General features: G+C 50.9%; 1 protein-coding gene across 1 annotated transcript; it reads left to right on the forward strand.

The window, feature by feature from the left end:
- The first annotated feature begins 6,675 nt into the window (after window positions 1-6,675).
- LOC105999405 (phosphatidylethanolamine-binding protein 4-like) lies at window positions 6,676-20,186 on the forward strand. The gene is made up of 4 exons (XM_013034409.1): window positions 6,676-6,744; window positions 7,614-7,659; window positions 10,068-10,181; window positions 20,042-20,186. Exons 1-4 carry the CDS (start codon window positions 6,676-6,678, stop codon window positions 20,137-20,139), a joined length of 327 nt encoding a protein of 108 aa, XP_012889863.1. The 3' UTR covers window positions 20,140-20,186.
- The last annotated feature ends 896 nt before the right edge of the window (window positions 20,187-21,082 follow it).

The raw sequence follows: 21,082 nt of genomic DNA on the forward strand, positions 1-21,082 counted from the left end.
TCGATCCCCTGTAACAAAAAAGGAAAGACCAAAATATGTGTGTATACACACACACACATATATATATATATATACATATATATGTATATATATATATGTGTGTGTGTGTGTGTGTGTATGTACAGTTAAACAACATTTCCATCTCCAACACAAGGTCTGTTATCCATTCATCTACTGTTCTCTCTAGCTGTCATTTTCCTCAGGATCAACTCCATACTAGATTCCCCCCCCCTTTTTTCACATACACACACACTTAAGAGAAGAGCTATTGGGAGTCTATCCATGAATACTTCATGTGGCCTAGAACAATGAGCCTTAATAAAGTAGACCCTTCAAGCCACAGACCACTTTGACCTTGGCCTTGGGAAATCTTGCCAGTGTGATGGAGGGTGATTAAGTTCTGGGTGAAACTCTTACCATCCTAGATAGCAACTAATGGCAAGAAGTCAGTCATTCCCTCTAGGCCATGTCCTACCCCCACTCTAGCAACTGGAGATGGAGGGAAGCAACCAATTTGGGCTTTCCAGCCAAGGTCAGATTCAAACCTAGGATTCCTTTTGCCAACTGGCGTCAAGAGATCAGGATGTGCTGCCAATCCCTTGTTGTATTCCAACGACGCTGTTCACCATGCTCTCCCAAGAACCTATCATGGTACAGGGAGGGGATCTTGACATTTCTTAAGGGAAACAGGTACACAAAAATCATTGGCCACCCTACAGCCTGGGGTCAGGTGACACTCAGCTCCCAGTGGTACTCAGATCTGAGTGCTCCTTCTTACTACTACTTAGGGACCTCATTCCACCCACTTCAGTGACCAGCCCTCCTTTCTCCACCCCCAGGGCAAGAGAGCAGGCCATGGTTAATTGAATGGAAGCCTTTCTCTTGGCACAGGCCACATCTCCCCAGCCGGGTCTTCTCCAGGCTGGCATTCGGTGGCCTGGCAGCCATGGCCCCTGGGGATCTCAGAGTCTGGGAGCTGTCAATGCCTTCCACTCACTTACCCTTTGTTAACTACAGAATACACAGATTGCTGGGTAGCACTTTCCAGAGCTGTGCCTTTTCCTGGCTCCTTTGCCACTTGGCAGCCTGCAGGCAGCTGTGCAAAACAGCAAGCAGTTTTCTCATTCAGAGCCAGTGTCAGAGAGACTGGGACTCTGTTTCTATTTTCTTGCTCTTTAATTGTTGTTGTTGTGTTTGTTTGCTTGTTTTTCATTTTCTATCCAAGGGTTGTTTTGTTCATTTATCCTTCCCTCACTCATCTTTTTGTGCCTTACTTTCCAAGTGAAGGGGAATCCTTGTCCCAGAATTTTCTTTTTTTAAGTGACACTTCCCACTCAAGACAGGAGCTCATAGCCCAGCCAGAACTGATTGAATCCTCCCGTCCAAATGGAAAGGAGGGAATGAAAAGATTAAATCATCTCCCAAGCCCTGTAGGAAATGTGTGGCTGACCCTCCACTGGTCTGCTAGCCTCGGGGACCTGGAGCATCGCAAAGGTCCAGGTGGGCGGCAGTTGCATGAACATAATTGCAAGGGAATGAGGGCACCAGCCAGCCAGTATCCCTACTGGGACCAGCAACAGCCAAGCCCCCTTTCTCCCCACCCACTGGTGGTCACAAACCAAATCCAGATCCTTTACCTGCAGGACCCTGCACTGGAAAAAAGGGGCTGTCTCCCCACCTTCAGCTCTCAGATGTCCCCACACAAACAGGAAGCAAAGGGTAGCGGTCAGCAGTGTTGCAAGGGCTAGAAGAGAAGTATTTCCTATGCACTGAGTGTGCAGTGCATCCCAGGGCAGGCAAAGACTGAGGCATGCAGCTCCTACCCCTTTATGTTAGTCCTAGTCTGATGAGGATAATGTCCTTGGCCTTTCAGTGCAAGGGGGTATTATGAGGTCAGACCATGAAGTAGTGCCCTGGAGAATAATCACCAGAAACCTCTCAGAACTATGTGCTAAATATCACACATCCACACATACTGCTTCCAGTACTATGTGTTTGACTTGGCCAAATGATTCAGAACAAGTCTTGTAAGACAGTCTATGGTCTCCCTGACTACGGAGACTTTTAATTATGGTCCCAAATTTCCCTAAGATTCTCATATGCCAAACTAGATTGAGAGAGAGGCAGTGGGTGCTGAAGTGAAAGGAAGCACATGTCCACAGAGTCCAGTGTCCTCTGCCATTAGAATAAATTTGTACTGGTACCTGGGCATATAGTGTGGTGGTAGAGCACTTGTCTGACATATGCAAGGCCCTAGCTTTGACCTGCAGAACCTCACAAAAATAATTTGTGCCTATTCCTATGCTAGACAGTTATGCACATACCAAGTACCCTACCCCCCCCACCCATATACACACAAACACTTACTCACCTAAGACTAACTTCTTGAAAAAGAAAGGGAACGATTCCTTTTTGTTGTTGTTGTTAGGGGAGGGGGTTGTTGTGGGGCTTGATCTCAGAGCCTGAGCATTGTCCTGTTGTCCCCAAGCTCTTTTGGCTCACGGCTAGGGTTCTACATTTTGAGCCACAGCACCATTTCTGGTTTCCTGGAGGCTTACTGGAGATAAGAATCTCACAGATTTTTCTTGTCCAGGCTGGTTTTGAAGCATAATCCTCAGATCTCAGCCTCCTGAATAGCTAGGATTACAGGTGTAAGCCACCAGTGCCTGGCTTTGATTACTATTCTTAAATCCTGAGCACATGAGGGTGAGTGCTATGGAGCAACTTTCCACTCCTCCCCTTCCCTCTCTAGGTACGTCATGGGTATCAGCCTTTCTGAGCCCACAGGTCACTGCTAAGGGGAAAAGTTACCTGCCTAAGGCTACCCCTGGAGCATAAAAGGTCCCAGAATGCCACCCCAAGCACCCCAGGGGCTCCTGTCCTACCATTCTAAAAAACCGACCATTGGCATATAAACACACATGTTTCCTTCTCTTGTTCTGTAATGGCAAGACCCCTTGGGATTCTGCCAGTAAGAAGGTCAGCACCAAATCAATGGCAACCTTGTACCTCCAGAAGCATGAACCAAAACAAACCTCTTTTCTTCCAAAGTTGTTTGCATCAAGAATTTGGTAACACAAATGGACTATGACACCTATTATGTAACAATGCGTGCTCTTTGTGTTCTTTTCTATTAACATATTAATTGTTCAAAGATGTCTCATGGTGATATCTCCATACACGTTCATAATATACTTTGAGCATATTACAGTACTTCCTCTATTACTTTCTTATCTTCCCACTTTTTATCATTACTGAGGTGATTCATTATTCTATTTTCATAGATGTATGGAATATATTGAATCTAACTCACCCCCAACATCTTCTCCTTACTTCTCCTTCCCTCTGATTCCTCTCCAAATAATCCCCCTTTCAGATTTATGTCATCTTTTTACAATCTAGAGTCCACAGCTTAGCATGGTAACTTCCCATTTTACTATTTTTTTCTACACAATTCCATTCTTTATGGCTGAATAATACTCCATTGTGTATATACCCATGCACATTTCTTTTATCCATTCATCCATTAATTCCATAGTTTAGACTACAGTGACCAACACTGGCTTATAGACATGAGAATACAAGTATCTCTGTTGTGTGAAGACTTATTGGGACTATCTGGCACTTTTATCATTATTTTTCTAAGGAACCTCCATACTGATGTCCCTAGTGGCTGCACAAATGTCCATTTCCACCACAGCATATGCGCATACCTCCCACGTCCTGGCCAGCATCCGTTGTTGTTTGTTCTCTTGATGATTGCCATTCTGATGCAGGTGAGATGGAATCTTAGTGTAATTTTGATTTGCGTTTCCTTTAGGGCCAATACATGTTCTAGGTTCTGAGAACATGGCGGTGACAAGAGTAAAAATAATTGTGGCCTTTCTCAGTTTACATCATAGAGGGAAAGGTAGATTAACATATATCTGGATGTCATGACATACTATCTAGAAAAAAAATACCAAATATAGATGCTACATTGCAGATATATACTATCGTTTAAGAATAAAAACAAGGTGGGGAAGAGCGTCGGCAGCGTTAGTTGGCTGTGACCTTTGATTGGGAGCCCAGGAAGGCTTATTTAGGAAGTGGTATTTTAGCCAAGATGGGAAAGAAAGGAGTGAAGGAAAGGAGTTAATACACGATGAAACTTTTAAGGTAAATCATGAATTCGAAATAGAGAGAAATGAAAGAGAAATTGAACTGAAAGAGAAATTGCCTTTTCAATGTTTCTGAGGATCAGAAACCCAACTGCGTCTACGCTGTTTGTAATTTCCATAATTATTTCCTTTTTTTAACCGAAGCATTTAGATAAGTTCTTTTTGAAAATGTCAACCTGTCTTCAGCGTCAGAAAGGGAAGGGAAGGGAAGGATTGGTCTGTGCTCAGCCCATCTTAAAGAGGTACAAGCATACCTGGAAGCTGACCGGACAGGCAGCAGCATGGGCGAGAAGAGGACGCCCAAGCGGTGGTCTTAGCAGTCCCTTGCCTCCTTCAGGTTCTCTTTCAGAGTGTGCAGGTGTGGTGCCTGGGCTCATCCAACACTGGCCCCCTACCCAAGTCCCTACCAGGGGTCCCCTCCCTGGTTCACCTCCAGGGCAGCGTTAGCACCTCTCAGTTTCCCCATTCACCTCCATCCAGCTTCCTACAGTGATATCATGCTGCATGGGAGATTTTTTTTTTCCTTTTTGGCAGTTCTAAGGCTTGAACTCAGAGCTTCTCACTGGCTAGGATTGTGTTCTACAACTTGAATCATGCCTTCAGCCCTGCTGTCTTTCTGGGGAGGTGGGGAGGTGGTGATTTTGTAAATGGAGTCTAGTATACTTTTCCACCCAACTGTCCTCAAACTACAATTCTCTGGATCTCAGCTTCCTGAGTAGCTAGGACCACAGGCATGAGCCACCAGCTCCCAGCTCTTAAATGAGATTTTTTTTTTTCTGGTTGGTCATGGGGCTTGAACTCTGGGCCTGGGCGCTGTCCCGCAGCTCTTCAACTCAAGGCAAGCACTCTAGCACTTGAGCCACAGTACCACTTCCAGTTTTCTGGTGGTTAATTAGAGATAAGAGTCCCACGGACTTCCCTGCCCAGGCTGGCTTTGAACTATGTTCCTCAGATCTCAGCCTCCTGAGCAGCTAGGATTACAGGCATGAGCCACTGGCACCTGACTTCAATGAATTTTTTTTAAACCCACAAGCATATTTAAAGAGAGCTGATATATGGGATAGAGAACCATTTCCATTGTAGGCAATAGCTGTATACAATTTAAGGTTTGGTTTGGTGCTGAGGACTGAACTCAGGACCTTACATATGCTAAGCACATGTTCTACCATTGAGCCCAACATCCCCAGTCAATATCTGTATCTTAGTAGTGGTCTTCTGAAAATGATGCCTAATAGCAGAGCAGTGGGCTTGTTGAGACACTATGGGAAGGCTCAGGACAGTGCTGTATGATGAAAGGCCTGAGCAGTTGACCAGCTGATCTAGGGCCCATGGACCCTTCCTCCCCAACCATTCTGGGCTCTCCCAACTCATGGTTCTAATGCCTTGGGATAATTCATCTGACTCCTCCAGATCCCAACTTTCTCATCCTTTAGCATTTAGTCCCCCACAACTCTTGCAGTTGCTGATTCCATGGTAAGAATACCAGTCCCTGCAGGACTGACCAGGGGAAAGGTTTACAGCCAAAGAGCCTAGCCACTCTCAACCCAATTCAAGTCAACCACAGTCCACTCATTACAGAAATTCTTCTGCCACGGGGCCCCTCCTGCCAACAAGGAGCAGCGTCTATCCACAGGACAGGCCTGAGCTTGAACAGCCTAAATGCCCTCAGCGCTTCAGTCAAGTAGAAGGGACAGAGACTGAGGAGCACCGGGGAAGGCGGAAAGGGCTGGTGGCTGGCTACTACTCTGTGAGCCCAATCTAAGGGTAGGCTCGCCTTTGTTACCAGGTGTCACACTCCCTGGGTGAAAGGAATGGGGAGGCTTCCCACCCTGAGCCAGGCCACAAGTCAGACTTTTCCCCAAGGCTCAGACTTGCTCCACACAAGCTGCTCCCTGACACCCTCCCCCTCCTCAAGCAGGCTCCAGCCCCTCCCTCTCCTCTCTGTTTATCACTTGGGTGGGACCCAAGCCTGTGGGGAACTGAAAATCAACAGCCAACCTGGATTGCTATTGTTTGGTTTAACCGAACTGCGGGCTGGGGGGCCTGGGAGGGGAATGAGGGGGAGGAGAAGGCTGGGGAACACTGAGCAGGCGGCTTCCCTGGCCCCGCCCCCAGCCTTCTCCATGGGGCTACAGTAAGTAAGCAGAACTGTTTTGGGAAGGTGACTGCTAGTTCCTGTGGACTCCCGACCTAGTCACCTGGAAAGGATGGGAGTTTAAGGAAGAGGCCACCAGGCTCCAACCTCTTACCCTCATGCTGGAGCCTGGCCCCTCGGCCGCTTGAACACACGGGGGTCCTAATGCCAGCCCTAGACCATGCAAGGCCCGAAGCAGGGGAGTCAAGAGCCTGCATCCAGAAAAGGGCCAAGCAGGCCTGGGTGTAGACAGCCACCTGGGTGCTCCAGAGCTACGGGAGTAGGGGAAGATGGGAAGAAGAGAGAGTGGAGGACCTAATCTAGAAGGCTCTGGCAGAGTGACCTGTCCTTCTAGCCTCCTGCCCCTTCGCTCAATCAAGCATGGCCTCGTCCCTGCTGAGTAAGCCTGGGGAAAAAGCCACTCAGGCCATATCAGCTAAAGATGAGGGGGTCAGAGGGCTTAGGAAGGATGAGTGGCCAGCCAGGGTTGGCTGTCTTCTATCCTGAGCCCCACTCTCCTCTCCTCCAGCTTTCTCTTCCACTTGCCACCCCCCACCCCCGCCATGAACCCCCTCCAGGAGGCAAGGGGCAGGGTCTGCACCCAGGAAGGGCTGGGTAGAAAAGGGGCCAGGGCACAGTTAGGTGTTGGCAGAATCAATTAAGAGTCACGCTAAGCTAATCACCATCATTAAGGTTATAAAACCCCACACCTAGGGGCCACAGGGCTCCCTGGCCTGGCCTGAGGCCCTGAGCTATGGCATGGACCCAGGGGCCCGGCTCCAGTCCCTTTCATCTGAGCATCTCCCGGTTCTGCACAAACAGTAATTAGCACCCGCCCCCGGGGAGCACCTCATTATCCCACAGACACCAAGCAGAGGGGAGGAGGGAAGGGAGAAAGAGGAGGAGGGAAACTGAGGCTAAAGAAACTTCCTTGAACTATGGGGTTGAGCAGGGAGTCAGGCAGGCCTGCCCCTGCTGCCCTCCCTCCCCCTCTGCCTGCTCAGATGGCCTCATTTGCCAAAGGCTGTGGGAGAGCGAAGCCCTCACTAGGGCAAAGATGGACTGAGAATAGTCAGAAGGAACAGTTACGTCCTGTGCCCAGTATCGGGGTGCAGCCCTTTGGGACAGGTCCTATCAGAACTTCCCAGATGCCCTAAGGCCATCCCCCCAAGACTCCCTGAGTCTGTCTCTAGAGCAGTTATACCCTTCCTGCCCCGTCCTGCTCCCCCAGGGAGAGGCAAGCAGACCAAGGGGACAGAAGCATGGGGGGAGGTCAGCCTTCACTGGGTAACCCAAGTCTCACCTGTCTCTCATTTCAGGGCAGCAACATAAAGAAAGGAAAGATCCAGGGCCGCGAGTTAACAGGTAAGCAAGCCCTCTAGTACCCCCTTCCTCCAGCCAGGGAGCTGCTTTGTGATGTGTAACCAGCAGCTCTGTAGAGTCTGATGTCACCTCCACAACTTCCTCACAAGGTTGCCGACATCCAAGTCATCTTATAAAGAGAATGAAACTGGGGGGCCGCAGGCCTGCCCTGTGACACAGGGTTAGTAAGGGACAGAGCTAGCTGGAGTCTGATCACAGGGGCCTGTAGGACTGGGCAGTGCTTGTGACTTCCAAGGCCCTCCCCTCCCTGCTCCCAGCACCCTCTTACTCCCATTCCCCCACACACACCCCTACCCGCCCCTCCACCCCCAGGGTGCTCTCTGGGCTCCATCTGAAGGGATTGCTCAGGTGGTGAGCTCACTGCACACAGGGACTTAGTATAGCCATCTCTCAGGCTGTGAAGCAGCATGGGCTCAGGTTTCTGGGTCCCTGGTCTCACCTCCCAGAGCCTCAGTTTCCTCATCCAGAAAGTGGAGACAGTTGTAAGTGAAGGTTATGCATCTAACCCAGGGTCTGGTCAGATGAGTGGCTCAATGGGTACAGAAATCCCTCCCCCCCACCCCAGTCATTCCGCCCCCCCCCCCGCCTTTACATCTAGAGATTTTAAGTGGATGATTCTTTTGGTGGGCATGCCAGGATTGGGGTATGAACCAAGTGCCTGAAAGCTGTCCATTAGCTTTTTCCACTCAAGGATGGCACTCTACCACTTGAGACCACTTGAAACACAGCTCCACTTCCAGCGTTTTGATGGTTCATTGGAGATAAGAGTCTCATGGACTTTCCTACACAAGCTGGCTTTAGACCACAATCATCAGATCTCAGCTTCCTGAGTAGCTAGGATTACTAGTGGGAGACACCAGCACCCAGGAAAGTGGATGACTCTGAAGTAATGCCCTGGTGATGGGGAAAAGTCTCCAGGTCCCCTGAGGCTTCATCCCCCATTGCATGGAACAACCACTGACTTGAGTACAAACCTCTGACTTGTCCACACTGATTCCTGTCCTTGACGGTGGAATATGCCCACCTCAAGGGTCCTCAGCAACCCCAGTGCCCAACAGTCTTAAGGGATACTGCCCTGCCCTTCACACACCAATGCACACAAAGCTCAGAATGCAGGGGCATTCAGCATTGGTGATATTAGAGAAGAAACACTGATTTACCTGAATTCACACACACACACACACACACACAGAGTCTCTCCAAAACAACCTAGAGCTAGCCCCACAACTCTTCATATGCACAGATCTGTCCCTGTGTAAACCCTCAGACACACACACACACACACACACACACACACACCACACACACACACACACACAGTATCTGCGATGGGAAAGATGGAACAGTCAGGAATTCCCCCAGCTGTTGGCACGCTGTAAGCCCCGTGGCCGGAAGTGCACTATAAGGAACACTGTTAGCAGTGCCAAACAGTTGATTGCTCTTTTGTTTCAAGGTCTTGAGAATAAAGGAGGGGAACTGAACAGCCGTGAAATACCCACCCGTGCTCCCTCCCACCCACAGCCTCATCCAAAACACTCCTTCCCCACCCTTCCCAGGAAGATTCTTGACTCCAGCCTGCTTCTCCTCTTTGGAGAGAGAGATGGAGAGAGGGGAAGGGAGTGGGAAAGAGCCAAGCACTCTTGGAAAAGACCCAGTTTGAAAGACCCTCATCTTGGCCAACAAAACCCTGGGTTCCTGAATACACTTGGGAGAAGAATGAGGGATATCTCCACTCCACTTTTATCTCCCCTCCCCCCCCCAAAAAAACAAGCAAACAACAAACAAACATACAGAAAACAGTATGGAGGAAGAGTCAAGGGGAGGGAGATGAGCCTTCTCGCCAAGGCCCCAAGCACCCAACTCCTTCAGCGCCTGTGATCAAACCTTTGAACCCAGTTCCACCCACTCCCATAACCACTTCCAGATCTTCCAAACCCAGCCAAGAAACTGGCTTCTTTAGGGATTGAGTTCATAAGGAAATGCTGAAAAAATAAATAAAAACCCACGGCCAAACACACTCACAAGGGAAGATGGGTTTCTCTTGAGACAGGAAACACAGCAGGATAGACTAAAGCAAAAACAGGACAACACCAACACCCGTTGGCCCAGAAAGTCCTGGGAACCATGCCAAACCATGCCAGCACCTTAGACCTTCATGTTAGCCTGAAGCCTTTCCCCTCTATTCCTCACTCTCCCCATGTCCCCCCCCACCTCGCCCCTGACCAAAGGTGAAATCCTCATAATGTCTAATGGGAGAGACTCAGAATGGTCAGCAAGGACCATAGAAGACAGGGACACTTTGAGCAGCTAAAGATAGCTACAAGCAGAACCTCTCTGCCCTGGGTAGCATGTACCCGAGCCCACCTATCTATTCTTTTCTTGTCCTGCAGCCTACCGCCCTCCCACCCCACCAGCAGCCACGGGCTTCCATCGCTACCAGTTCTTTCTCTATCCTCAAGGAGAAAAGATCATCTCTCTCCTTCCCAAAGAAAACAAAACTAGAGGTAAGGCTTTCCCATTCCCAAGGTGGATGCTAGGGCGAAACTGAAGCTTTGTGCGTTCATGGGGGAGTTAGAACCTTCATGTGGGAGTTTTAGAGCCTTGACCCCCACCCAAGAGTCTTAAAGACTGGGGTCAAAGGATGGGGTTTCTTGGTAATGAACTAAAATGAGAGTTCTAAGAGATATTGGCTTTCTGTGTGGGGTCCTCCCAGAAGTAAATCCCGTAGACCAAGGAGCACCCCCAAAATCTTTGCACGGCATGTGCAGGCAGCACCCCACAACATCTCAGCAGGTAATTGTGCCCTATAATTGAGGCCAATCTGTGCTAGAGGGCCCTGGAATGCCACTCTGCCGGTCTGTCTTCATTGGTGGCTAATTGCTTGTTCTGCCCTGCCATCTTCAGTGGTAGGGCAAAGATGTCCCCAGACACACCCTTTCCACCGGGTTCTCTGAGCAGCCCTCCATGAACTCTAGAAAGGACCCATTTTCTGTGGATTCCTAATGGCCAACCCAACCTGCTGGGCTTAGCCCTCACCCTTCTGTCTCCAAGGCTGGGCAGCAGGAGGAGCTGGGGCCTGCGGTGACTCACCTGTGTGAGCCACACCCTTCCTCTAGCCTTAGATTTCTCTTCAGGAAAATGGGAAATAAATTAATCCCTATGCACTCCATCACCTCCCCAGTTTGAGGATAGAGAAGGTCGTGTAGAATGCACACGCGGCGGCAATCTGAAGGTACAAAAGGTGGCTCCCTCAGGCTGTCGGCAAAGGAACGGGAGGGTAGGTATCAGCTCCCATTTCCTCTCCCCCAGTGACCCCAACCAACCTCCACCCACTGAGAAGCCAGCGCAGGCATTGTCACATACCCAATGCTTGAGGCCCCAAAGGAGAGGAGCCAGAGCCCAGGGAGGCAGTAGGTCCTGGCAGAGCAGTGGAGTCCTTGAGATGGGTGCCAAACAGGGACCGCCAATGACAGACGGCCCCAGGCACCCGAAACTGCGTCAGTGCCACCTTTCCACCCATGAACCCTCCCCAGGTGCCCTCAGCCCCTGGCCAACCTGCAAGACTCTTTCACGGCTCTGCCAAAACACACTTTCAAGTTTCCATACAAAGAGACAAGGGAGTAAAAAGTGCATGTCCCCCAGGCCAAACAAGTTTCTTCAGCATCCTGGGTACCAATCTCTCCAAAGATGTCAGGAAGCCCCTTCTGCCAGCCCAGCGATCGTCACGCACACCGTCTCCTCCAGCATTACCTAACCTGAAGATTCACGCTGAGTTAAAGCAATGTCTCAGGTCCCCCACCCCCCTTGAGATTCCAGGGGTCCAACACCAAAGTCTCGGGCAGAACCATGCTCAGACAAGATCACACCGAAGAACCTCTCCAGGCACTTGCTGTCTGTGGCAGGATGGCGTGGGGAAGCAGAAGCATTCAATGATGCCAGGAGGAGCAGTTTGTGACAGTGGCAAAGACACTGCCCAACTCTGCCAAGCCAGGGCTCCTGAGGTCCAACCACAGATTCACCTCCAGGAATCACAGCGCCCAGAACACAGGTAGCAAGGCAAAGATGCTGGAAATGTGTGGGACCTGAACTCCATTATCAACCTCTTGGGATCTTTGCTAGAACTACAGGCACACAACACACCCATGACCCACCTTCCATTTACAGGAAAACTTAGACCGTGGGCATGTATCTGAGCCAAATTCTCTTGGGCACCTGTGCCGTTTTCATTTGCTCCCAGACGACAGCCTCGGCAGAGGCTCCGGCCTTGCCATGGGCTGCCTTCCACGTAGCTGTGCTGTGGCCTGTGGAGAAAACTCAATCCCAAGGTCCCAGGGGATTGGTTTTTTCCTTGCCCTCAAGGGGCTTACTGTGCACTTTGGAACCGACATAATAACAACACAAAGCAGCTTATCAGCAAGTGCTTCCCTACATGCTTCTGACTGTGAGGACACTGAAGACCACCAGGTGGGCTGAAGGACCCCCCCTTTTGTTGCTGGGGGTCCCCGCTCTGTCCGGGACAGCACAGTGTCTTCATCGAGGGGAAGGGAGCAAACGTGCTTTTAACATAGGATGGGGAAACGCCACTTCTACTGTCTAGTGATATAACTTTGGGGTGAATCAATGAACCTGTATGGGCCTGCATTTCCTCTCTAGAGAATGAGGAGGTGATCGTTTGTAGCCCATCTACAAATCTTTGGGACCCTGAGGCTCAGTGGAGAAGGCTGGGGATGTGGACTGAGCCCTGTGGAAGAAGATTGGAGTCCTCGATGGAAGGAAGAGTTCCCTGGGCCAGGGAAGCTAGAGGCAGTGAGGGGCTGGCGTGGATGAACCCAAGACGATTGCAAAAGCAGAAACAGCAGTCTTTGCACAATGCCAGGCTCTGAGGGCCTGGCATACTGTAAGTGCTTGGGGACTCATGGAGCCCCAGGCTGGACTGACTCAAGGAGGCCAGGGCACAAGGCCTTGCCAGAGAATGCAGGTCCAGGGACTTGCCTTGGTCTGATTTTTCTCTCGGTGGGAATGGAGCCGGGAGGGAAGGGTGTGGCATAACCAGCTTGGAAAGGGGAAAGGTCAGGCTGGGTATGGGAATATCCCTGGGGACAGCAGGGCAGTTAGAAGAAAGTTTTGCAAAGCAGTTTTGAAACCAGAGTAACCTACAGGCTCCCAGTGTGGTGCAGGGTTCGAAAAAAACAAGTGAAGAACCAGTCTGTTGTTGATGATGGTGATGATGATGATGATGATGATGATGATGATGATGATGATGATGGGGCTTTAATTCAGGGCCTGGACACTGTCCCTGAGTTCTTTTGCTCAAGGTTAGTGTGCTACCACTTTGAGCCATAGCACCACTTCCAGTTTTCTGGTGGTTCATTGAAGATCAGTATCTCACCGACTTTCCTGCCCAGGCTGGCTTCAAATTGCACTCCTCAGGTCTCAGCCTCCTGAGTAGCTAGGAGTAAGGGCATGAGCCACCAGCGCCTGGTAAGAATCAGCCTTTTAGGAATCGTATTCTAGTCCTGTTTGAGCACTTGTCCTCCCTAGAAACTCATGTGTGAATGACAGAAAAGGGTGAGAAGAGCGCTTGAGGTGATCGTACTGAATCTGCCATGACTGTGCAGAGGATGACGGGTGGCATTTCAGAGCCTAGGGGGTTAAACCTGTCCCCTGGGTCCCTCTTTATCCTGTGACTCAGCACAAGTGCATGTGGTCAGCAGATAAGGGCATTCACACCCTCATTGAGGCCAGCTCCAGTGGCTCACACCTGTAATCCTAGCTGCTCAGGAGACTGAGATCTGAGGATCAAGGTCCAAAGCCAGCTGGGGACAGGAAAGTCTGTGAGACGCTTATCTCTAGTTAAGTATCAAAACGCCCGAAGTAGAGAGCTATGGCTCAAGCGGTAGTGCTCCAGCCTTGAGAAAACAGAAAACAGCTAAGGTACAGCACCAACCCCGGAGTTGTAGCCCCAGTACCAGCACAAACAAACACCCTCATAGTGAGAACTTAAACAAGCCATTTCACATCTCTGGACCTATTTCTACCTCATCAAGCCAACAGGTTAGACTAGCTAGTCCACCGTGGAATGACCTAGAACTGATTTACTGTCCACTTCCTGAGCTCTTGCACCTCTGAGTTGTGAACATGAATGGAAACAGCTGAGCAGGCTTGACTGGCAAGACCAACCCCAGATATTTGTGTGTAGGGGTATGTGTGTGCGTGTTGGTTGGTTGGTTTGTTGGTTGGTTGGTGCTGGGCTTGAACTCCTCACTCCAAGCCCTCTCCTGCATCCTGCAGTCCTGAGCCTGAGAAAGGTCAATCTAATCAGTGGCCCCTTCCTAGGGGAAGGCTGTGGTGAGCCTCAAACTTCTAGGGGGCTGTGGCTCCCCATGCCATACCTCAGCCACTTTGCCCAGAGGTGTCACAAGCCGGCCTCATGCTCTCTCATGAATGAGTCAGGGAATTCCTCCCTGTGTCTCACAGGGTAACAGCTAACTTGCCACAGCAGGAGTCAGGGACCAAAGGAACAAGGCAGAGAGGGAGCTGGGCAGGAGTGCTGGGTGTGGGGAAGAGAGGAGGGAAGAGCCCTAAGAGGAAAGAGAAGCCTGCCTCCAGAGCAGCTGCATCCTCAGACTGTCCCCCTCCAGCACGCACACACACACACACACACATACACACACCCCACCAAAAAACCCAAACAAACAGCCCACCCCATGACCTCCCACAGTGGTTCACCTGGCCAGGTTCCCAGAATCCCCCAGGGCCCAGCCTGTGATCACCGTGCAGGCTTGTGGCAGACAGCTCCCTTCTGCCTCTGAAGGGTCGCACCCACCAGGCAGGGCCAGTAGCACTGGGGGACTGGCAGCCATCCAGCCAGGGTCATGCTGGGCAGCCCTCAGACAGGCACCCTTGGCCAGGAGCTACCTAAAATCTCTTCAGGCCATAAGTCCAAAACATCATCCTTACACACATTAGATAAATCATGGAAAACCCACAGATGTCCCCCAAATTCCAGCCCAGTTCAGCAAGCAGTTGCTACTCCCAACTATTGGAGCTGATAACTGTGAGTAAACTTGGCAGCTTGGACCCCCTTATTCCCCTCCCCACTTTTCTTCCCCCCTTAGCCTCAAATAGAGGAGGAAGGAGACTGGCTGATCCAATCAGCAGTCAGCCTTCCAGAGCTAGGCAGAGGCCCCAGGGGTAGAGCCTGTGCCCTACCCGCCAGGCCTCCTGGGTTCTCTCCTCCGGAGGAGACTGGGTAGCTCCTTGCTATCCTGGAATGGCCCAGCCTCTCTCCTGCTCACTCAAACCAAAGTCCCAGTGGTCCTTCCATCCCAAAGCCTCTCAAGTCAGCTGGATCAGCCACTCAGCAAATACGCTCTAGGAGTAATTGGATGTGATGGAACGAGGGCTTTTCAGCTCCTCAGTGAAAGTCTGTGGATGTCATTTAATGGCACAAAAAATAAAAGGCTCAGGCCTCCCGCCTACCAGTGCCAGGACATCATTAATCTCCGCAGAAAGGCATCAGCGTTCCATCATTGCAGCCAGCCCCGATGAGCCAGACAAATTACAGACCTGAGCCTGGCTCTCGTGGGGCGGTTATTAGGTTGGAGTTGGATTCCTGTTGTTTTCTTCAGGGCCACTTCTGTCCCCTGACCAGAAGTGGTGACCTGCCAGGTGATAGAGTGGAACAGGGAGGAAGGGAGGGGGGAACAGGGTATGGATCTTAGTTGGCCATAGCCTGGAGGCACAGGGCAGCTCAGAGTCATAACCTGGGTCACTGCAACAGCTGCCCAGGGCAGAAGGCCAACTGCCAAGGGTTCAGCACTCCGTGCCTTGCTCTCTCGTTCACCTGAATGGAGGCCTGCCTCCATCGGCCTCCCAACTCTTACATCCCAGACTGAGAGGAAAGCATACTTCAAGGCCGCCAGGGAAGGACCAAGTAGCAATTCAGGTGGGAAACGTTTGTTGGCTAGAACGGGCCAGGCAGCTGTCCTAGGCTGGCAGGGGACCTAGGAATGAGGCTATTAAAGAGACTCTAGGCAGCAGTGCCCTGACCAAGGCCTCCCTTCCAAGGATTGGTTTGTAATTTGCCTTGTGTTAATTATGTTACATCAGAAACTCATGGAGGCCGGGCACCAGTGGCTCACACCAATAATCCTCGCTACTCAGGAGACTGAGAGCTGAGGATCACGATTCAAAGCCAGCCCAGGCAGAAAAGTCTTTGGAGACTCTTATCTCCAATTAATCAACAAAAAGCCTGAAGTGGAGGTGTGGCCCAAGTGGAAAAGCATCAACCTTCAGCAAAAAAGCCAAGCAAGAGCTCAAGGCCCCCAGTTAGAGTCCTAATATTGGCACACGTGCACACACACACACACACACACACACACACACACCTGGAACTCACGAGGGCAAGAGTGAGATTGGATAAAAAAGCCACCACCTCCCATGCCTGACAGAGGCCTAGGGAGGCCCTGCCCCCTCAGCTCACAGCACACACACTCTGCATCTAATGGCCCCATTCTTCTCAGTCCTGCAAGGGGGTGAGGACTAGACTAGTTAGAGCATCACTTTCCCAGTCTCCCCAGGCCTGTTTAGCCCTGACAGGCCCAACAAAGCTGGCCAGGAGTATCCAATAACCACCTCCAAACCAGGCAAAGCCAGCTCCGTAGATCCGGGACCTGAAGATGAAAAGCGAGTGTCAACACGTGCCCCAGGCCATTTCTGACTATCACTCCCAAGAACTGCTCCCAGACAATCCCTGCAGCTTGCTGGTGCTCAGCAGGTCAGGCATACAGAACCCCTGGCTTTTAGAGGAGCTTTCCTTACTCTCCCTTCGTCCCCTCCCACAAGACATCCCTGAACTTTACCCTAGCTCCTCTAACCTCAGCACTGGCCAGTAAATGAGGGGGTGACGGCCAGACAGGGCTGCTGGAGCTGGCTGTACAAGATAGGGGGCACCCCAGGGGACCAGGCCCCTGCTGGAAGGCTCCAGAACACCAGAGGCCGCCGCCTCCTGGAAGCCTCTCCCCTGTGGCAGGAAGAGTCTGGCGGGCTACCGGTGCAGCCATCCCGCCCCCTTCCTGCATGGCAGGGGCCTCCTGCAGCTCAGGGACAGAGCAGTGCCATACAGGAAGGGGTTTTCCTCTGAGTGGTGACCACGGAAGCCACAGCTCCTCATCTCTCCCCACACGCCCCTGAGGGCCTGACTCACCCCGTCTTTCTTCAAGAACTTGCTTGGGGTCAGTTCCTCTTGCCCTGTGTGGCAGGAAACTAGTGGGGGCTGTGAGGAGTCCTGAGTGAGCCAGAGAAGGAGGCGGCGGACGCTAGGGCCTGACATTGTGCAGCAGCTGCCCAAGATGCAGAGAACCACAGGACAGTTGGCAATGGGGCTAAGCAGGAGCCTGAGGCTCCGGGGTCACGGGATGCACACAGGAGGCATCTTGTAGCTCAGGGAGGCCTCACTGTCTGGCACGAGGGGAGGCAAATGAGGGCTCATGCGGGTACAGGGGATTTCTTTCCACCCGCCTGCCCTGATCTCGTGATGGGTTTCAATTCCTTCCTTGCCACCCAGGTTCCTTCCTGCCCTCCTTGATGGGGAAAGCCACCTTGTCACCTCGGGTGTGCCCTGCACCAGTTCACCATGAGCTTTTTCCCTGGCACTCACACATGTGCACACACACACATACATACACATATACACACTGGGGTACATACACATATGTATGTATGCATACATACATCCTGGCCTACAAAGGTTGTACCAGGAAGGACACCAATCTGCACCATGGAAATACCTAGTGCAGCTAGCATCCATCTAAGGTCAAATTCTTAGCACCTGGGTCACCCTGCCTCCAGGACACTCCTGCAAGTCCCCCCTCTCACGAGGCCTGGGCCCATAGTTGCTGGGTAAGACAGCACTGAGGGAATGTCAAAGGGCCTTGCCCACATCTGTGCCCTCTAAGAGCTTCCTCACTGGAGCTCCATTCTAGAGGTTCCATCCCCCCTTCCCTCTGTGGTTCCCAATGCTAGTGTGTAAATAGCTCCTGGAGCACCACCAGGCACACAGGAAGTCCTACAGGGGAGTACTGTTGTTATTGTGCTTGTGCCTGCTTGACTTTTAAAATTGTCCTGGCCTAGCCAGGCACCAGTGGCTCCTACCGATAATCCGAGCTCCTCAGGAAGCTGAGCTCTGAGGGTCTCAGTTCAAAGCTAGCCCAGGTAGAAAAGTCCCTGAGACTCTTATCTCCAATTAAACCACCAAAAAGCCAGACATAGAGCTGTTTCTCAAGTGATAGAGTGCTAGCCTTGAGCAAAGAAAGCTCGGGGATGTCATTGTCCAGGCCCTGAGTACAAGCCCCAGCACCAGCAGCAACATATATAAATAAATAGTTCTGCCCTTTAGAACATTTTTGCAATGCCAATCACCCCTGGGAGGGAAGGAGAGCTGCAAGAAAAATATTAAGGTAGACTCAATTTCTATGTCTTTATGAAAAGGAGGGTGTAGGTGTACACACAGCGGCCTGTGAATCTTAGGTGAGTCTAAGAGAACTTCTAGGCTCTTAGCGCCTTTCCCTTATCTGTCTTGGTATCAGAAATGACTGGTCTTGGCCAGGAATGGATGCCTGTAATCCCAGCTCCTCAAGAGGCAAAAGCAGAAGGAACAGGAGTTGGAGGCCACCTGGGCCTAAGACAGAGCGCCTCTCAAATACAAATAATAAATGGTCTGGGGTGTGGCTTAAGCAGCAGAGTGTTAACCTAGCATGTGTGAGGCCCTGAGTTCAATCCCCAATACTAAAGAAAAAAAAGGGGGTAGGCGGAGTAAGGGGAAAAAAAGAACTAAATGACTAGATGACTGGTCTCCAGCATCTCTTCCATATCTGATCTTGCTCTGCTCTGGACAAGGCCTTCCCCAAGAGCTTTCTCCACCCATTGCTAACAAAAAGAACCAACATGCTGGCGCCGGTGACTCACACCTGTAATCCTAGCTACTCAAGAGGCTGCAATCTGAGGATTGCGGTTCAAAGCCAGCCCGGGCAGGAAAGTCCAAGGGACTCTTATCTCCAATAAACCACTAGAAAACCAGAAGTGGCGCTGTGGCTCAAGCAGTAGAGCTCTGGCCTTCAGCTGAAGAGCGCAGGAACAGCACCCAAGCCCAGAGTTCAAACCCCACCACCACTACCAACCAAAAAAAAAAATAAAAAAAAGAACCAACAAACACCAAAAGCGCAAGAAACTGCAGGACACATGTAAATTCCACCTCAATTTAAATTTCAGATAAACAGCAAAAACTGAAAAATAAAACTTTAGTACACTCCACACAACAGGTAGGATACACTTACACAACCAACATTTTGCTGCTTATCTGATATCCAAACTTACCGAGGCTTCCTTTATTTTCCTGGCAACCATTGACGCAGGGTGCCCGAGGCTCAGGGTTTGGGAAACAAGAGCGTGGGAAAATGCCTCTGACCAGTTTCCTCAGCCTCTCCCCAGTGCCCGGGGCTGTGCCCTGCTTACCCTGCGTGTCCACACTTGCCCTAGATGTACCCCTGTTGGGTTGGCTCCCCTCTGAGGTCCCCTCCAGCCTGGGCAGTGACTGGACTTCTCCAACCCCAGCCTAGGGATGTGTCTCCCTCTGTCTCTGCCCCTCCAGGATCCACGTGCTGTCCCTTTACCTCCACCTGAGGAAAGAAGCTCTGTGGCAGGGGTCAGTGGGAGTCCGGAGGAGACGTCTGTAGGCAGGGCATAGATCCCCACCCATCATAGCCCCAGCAGCTAAGATGAGCAGGTGTCATGGGTCTTCATGGTCAGGAGATCCATGGGGAAAAGGGTATGGGTAGAGAGGGCGAACTGCTCACCGACTGGCATTTCCTTTCTGCCTAGATATAAAGACAAATGTGCAGGAAGCCCAAGATGGCTTTGGTTCATCCTCTAACAAGCAGGCACCTAACCCTCCGCCACTTCTCAAGGGCTGTGTGAGCATCCATGGGCCACCTCTAACAAGGAGCCAAGAGGCACTGTCCCCCACAGCCCTGTGACCAAGGCCATCATCTGCTGTCTCCCTGTCAGGCCGCTCCCAGCTCTCAAGAACAGAGTTCTCGGGGCTGGGAAGGTGGCTCAGTGGTAGCGTGCTTGCCTTGCATGCATGAGGCCCTGGGTTCGATTCCTCAGCATCACATAAGCAGAAAAAGCCAGAAGTGGCGCTGTGGCTCAAGTGGTAGAGGGCTAACCTTGAGCTGAAGAGCTGAGGGACAGTGCCCAGGCCCAGAGTTCAGGCCCACAACCGACAAAAATCAAAAAAAAAAAAAAAAAAAAGAACAGAGTTCTCTCTCACTGCCTCCCTGTGTTCTATTATTTTTTTTTTTAGGCTCTTGGAAAATGGACAGCTTTCTGACCCGCTATCAGCTGAATGAGCCTGCAGCAAGCACCCAGTTCATGACCAAGAATGCTCAGGACCCAAAATAAGAGGAGACATCATGGAGTCCAAGTCCAAGGACAAGCAGAGATAACTGTTGGGGAGATGGTGGGCCTCACCTTCCAGGTGTATGTCCACATCACCCATCAGTCCGCAGATGGAACACCCTCTGGGTATGAACCCCTTCTCTTCCAAATTAAAATCATATCATCCAAGGCTTGGTGTTTTGCTTCCTAACCTGTCTTCCTTCAACACCAGCAAGGAGGAATCAGCCAACGTCCAGCCCTGGGATTTGGGACTTTCTTATAAATGAGAGCAGATGGGACTGAGGGCTGGTTGGAGAGCGAGGAGGTAGAGAGCTCTAGGCCTAAATGACAAGTTGTTCATCCTTTCTAAGACTCTGACTCCTCAACTGGCTATCAAGGTAGAAAGAAGCATTAGAGGACCATTGATTTGTCACCTTGGGTCTTGCCAGCTCTGCCATTCACAGCATGCCCTCAATGAATGTTCTCACACCCATTTTGGCCAGCGTGGGGGAAATGGGGCAGACTGTGCAGTTAATAGGGACTCATGAAGCTTCTGGTCCAGTGGGAAGGGTTTTATGGCTTATCAACAAACCGTAACAAGTGCTTCAGGACCTAGAAGGGGCCTGGTTTCTTATGGGAGTCAAAGGCACAGACAAGACCTCTTAGAAGAAGTGATGTTTAATGTCAGAGCTTCAGAGCAGGACAAGGGTTAACTCTGTGAGCAGAGACAAACCTTTGCCAAGCTGCCGTGGCTAACACAGGCATGAGGGCATCTTCCAGGAAAGGAAAGGCCAGTAGTGGAGCTGAAACAAAGTATATGCAAGGAAGGAAACAGCATAGGATAGGTGGGCAAAGGTCACACCATGCCATGTTGATTTTGGATTGTATCCTATACAGCAATGGGAAATCATTGAACAGTAAATAGAGTGGACAGAAATAGGTGTCAGATCAGATATGTGACATGATA

Source organism: Dipodomys ordii, unplaced genomic scaffold, assembly GCF_000151885.1.
Source record: "Dipodomys ordii isolate 6190 unplaced genomic scaffold, Dord_2.0 Scaffold189, whole genome shotgun sequence".
Lineage (NCBI taxonomy): Eukaryota > Metazoa > Chordata > Mammalia > Rodentia > Heteromyidae > Dipodomys > Dipodomys ordii.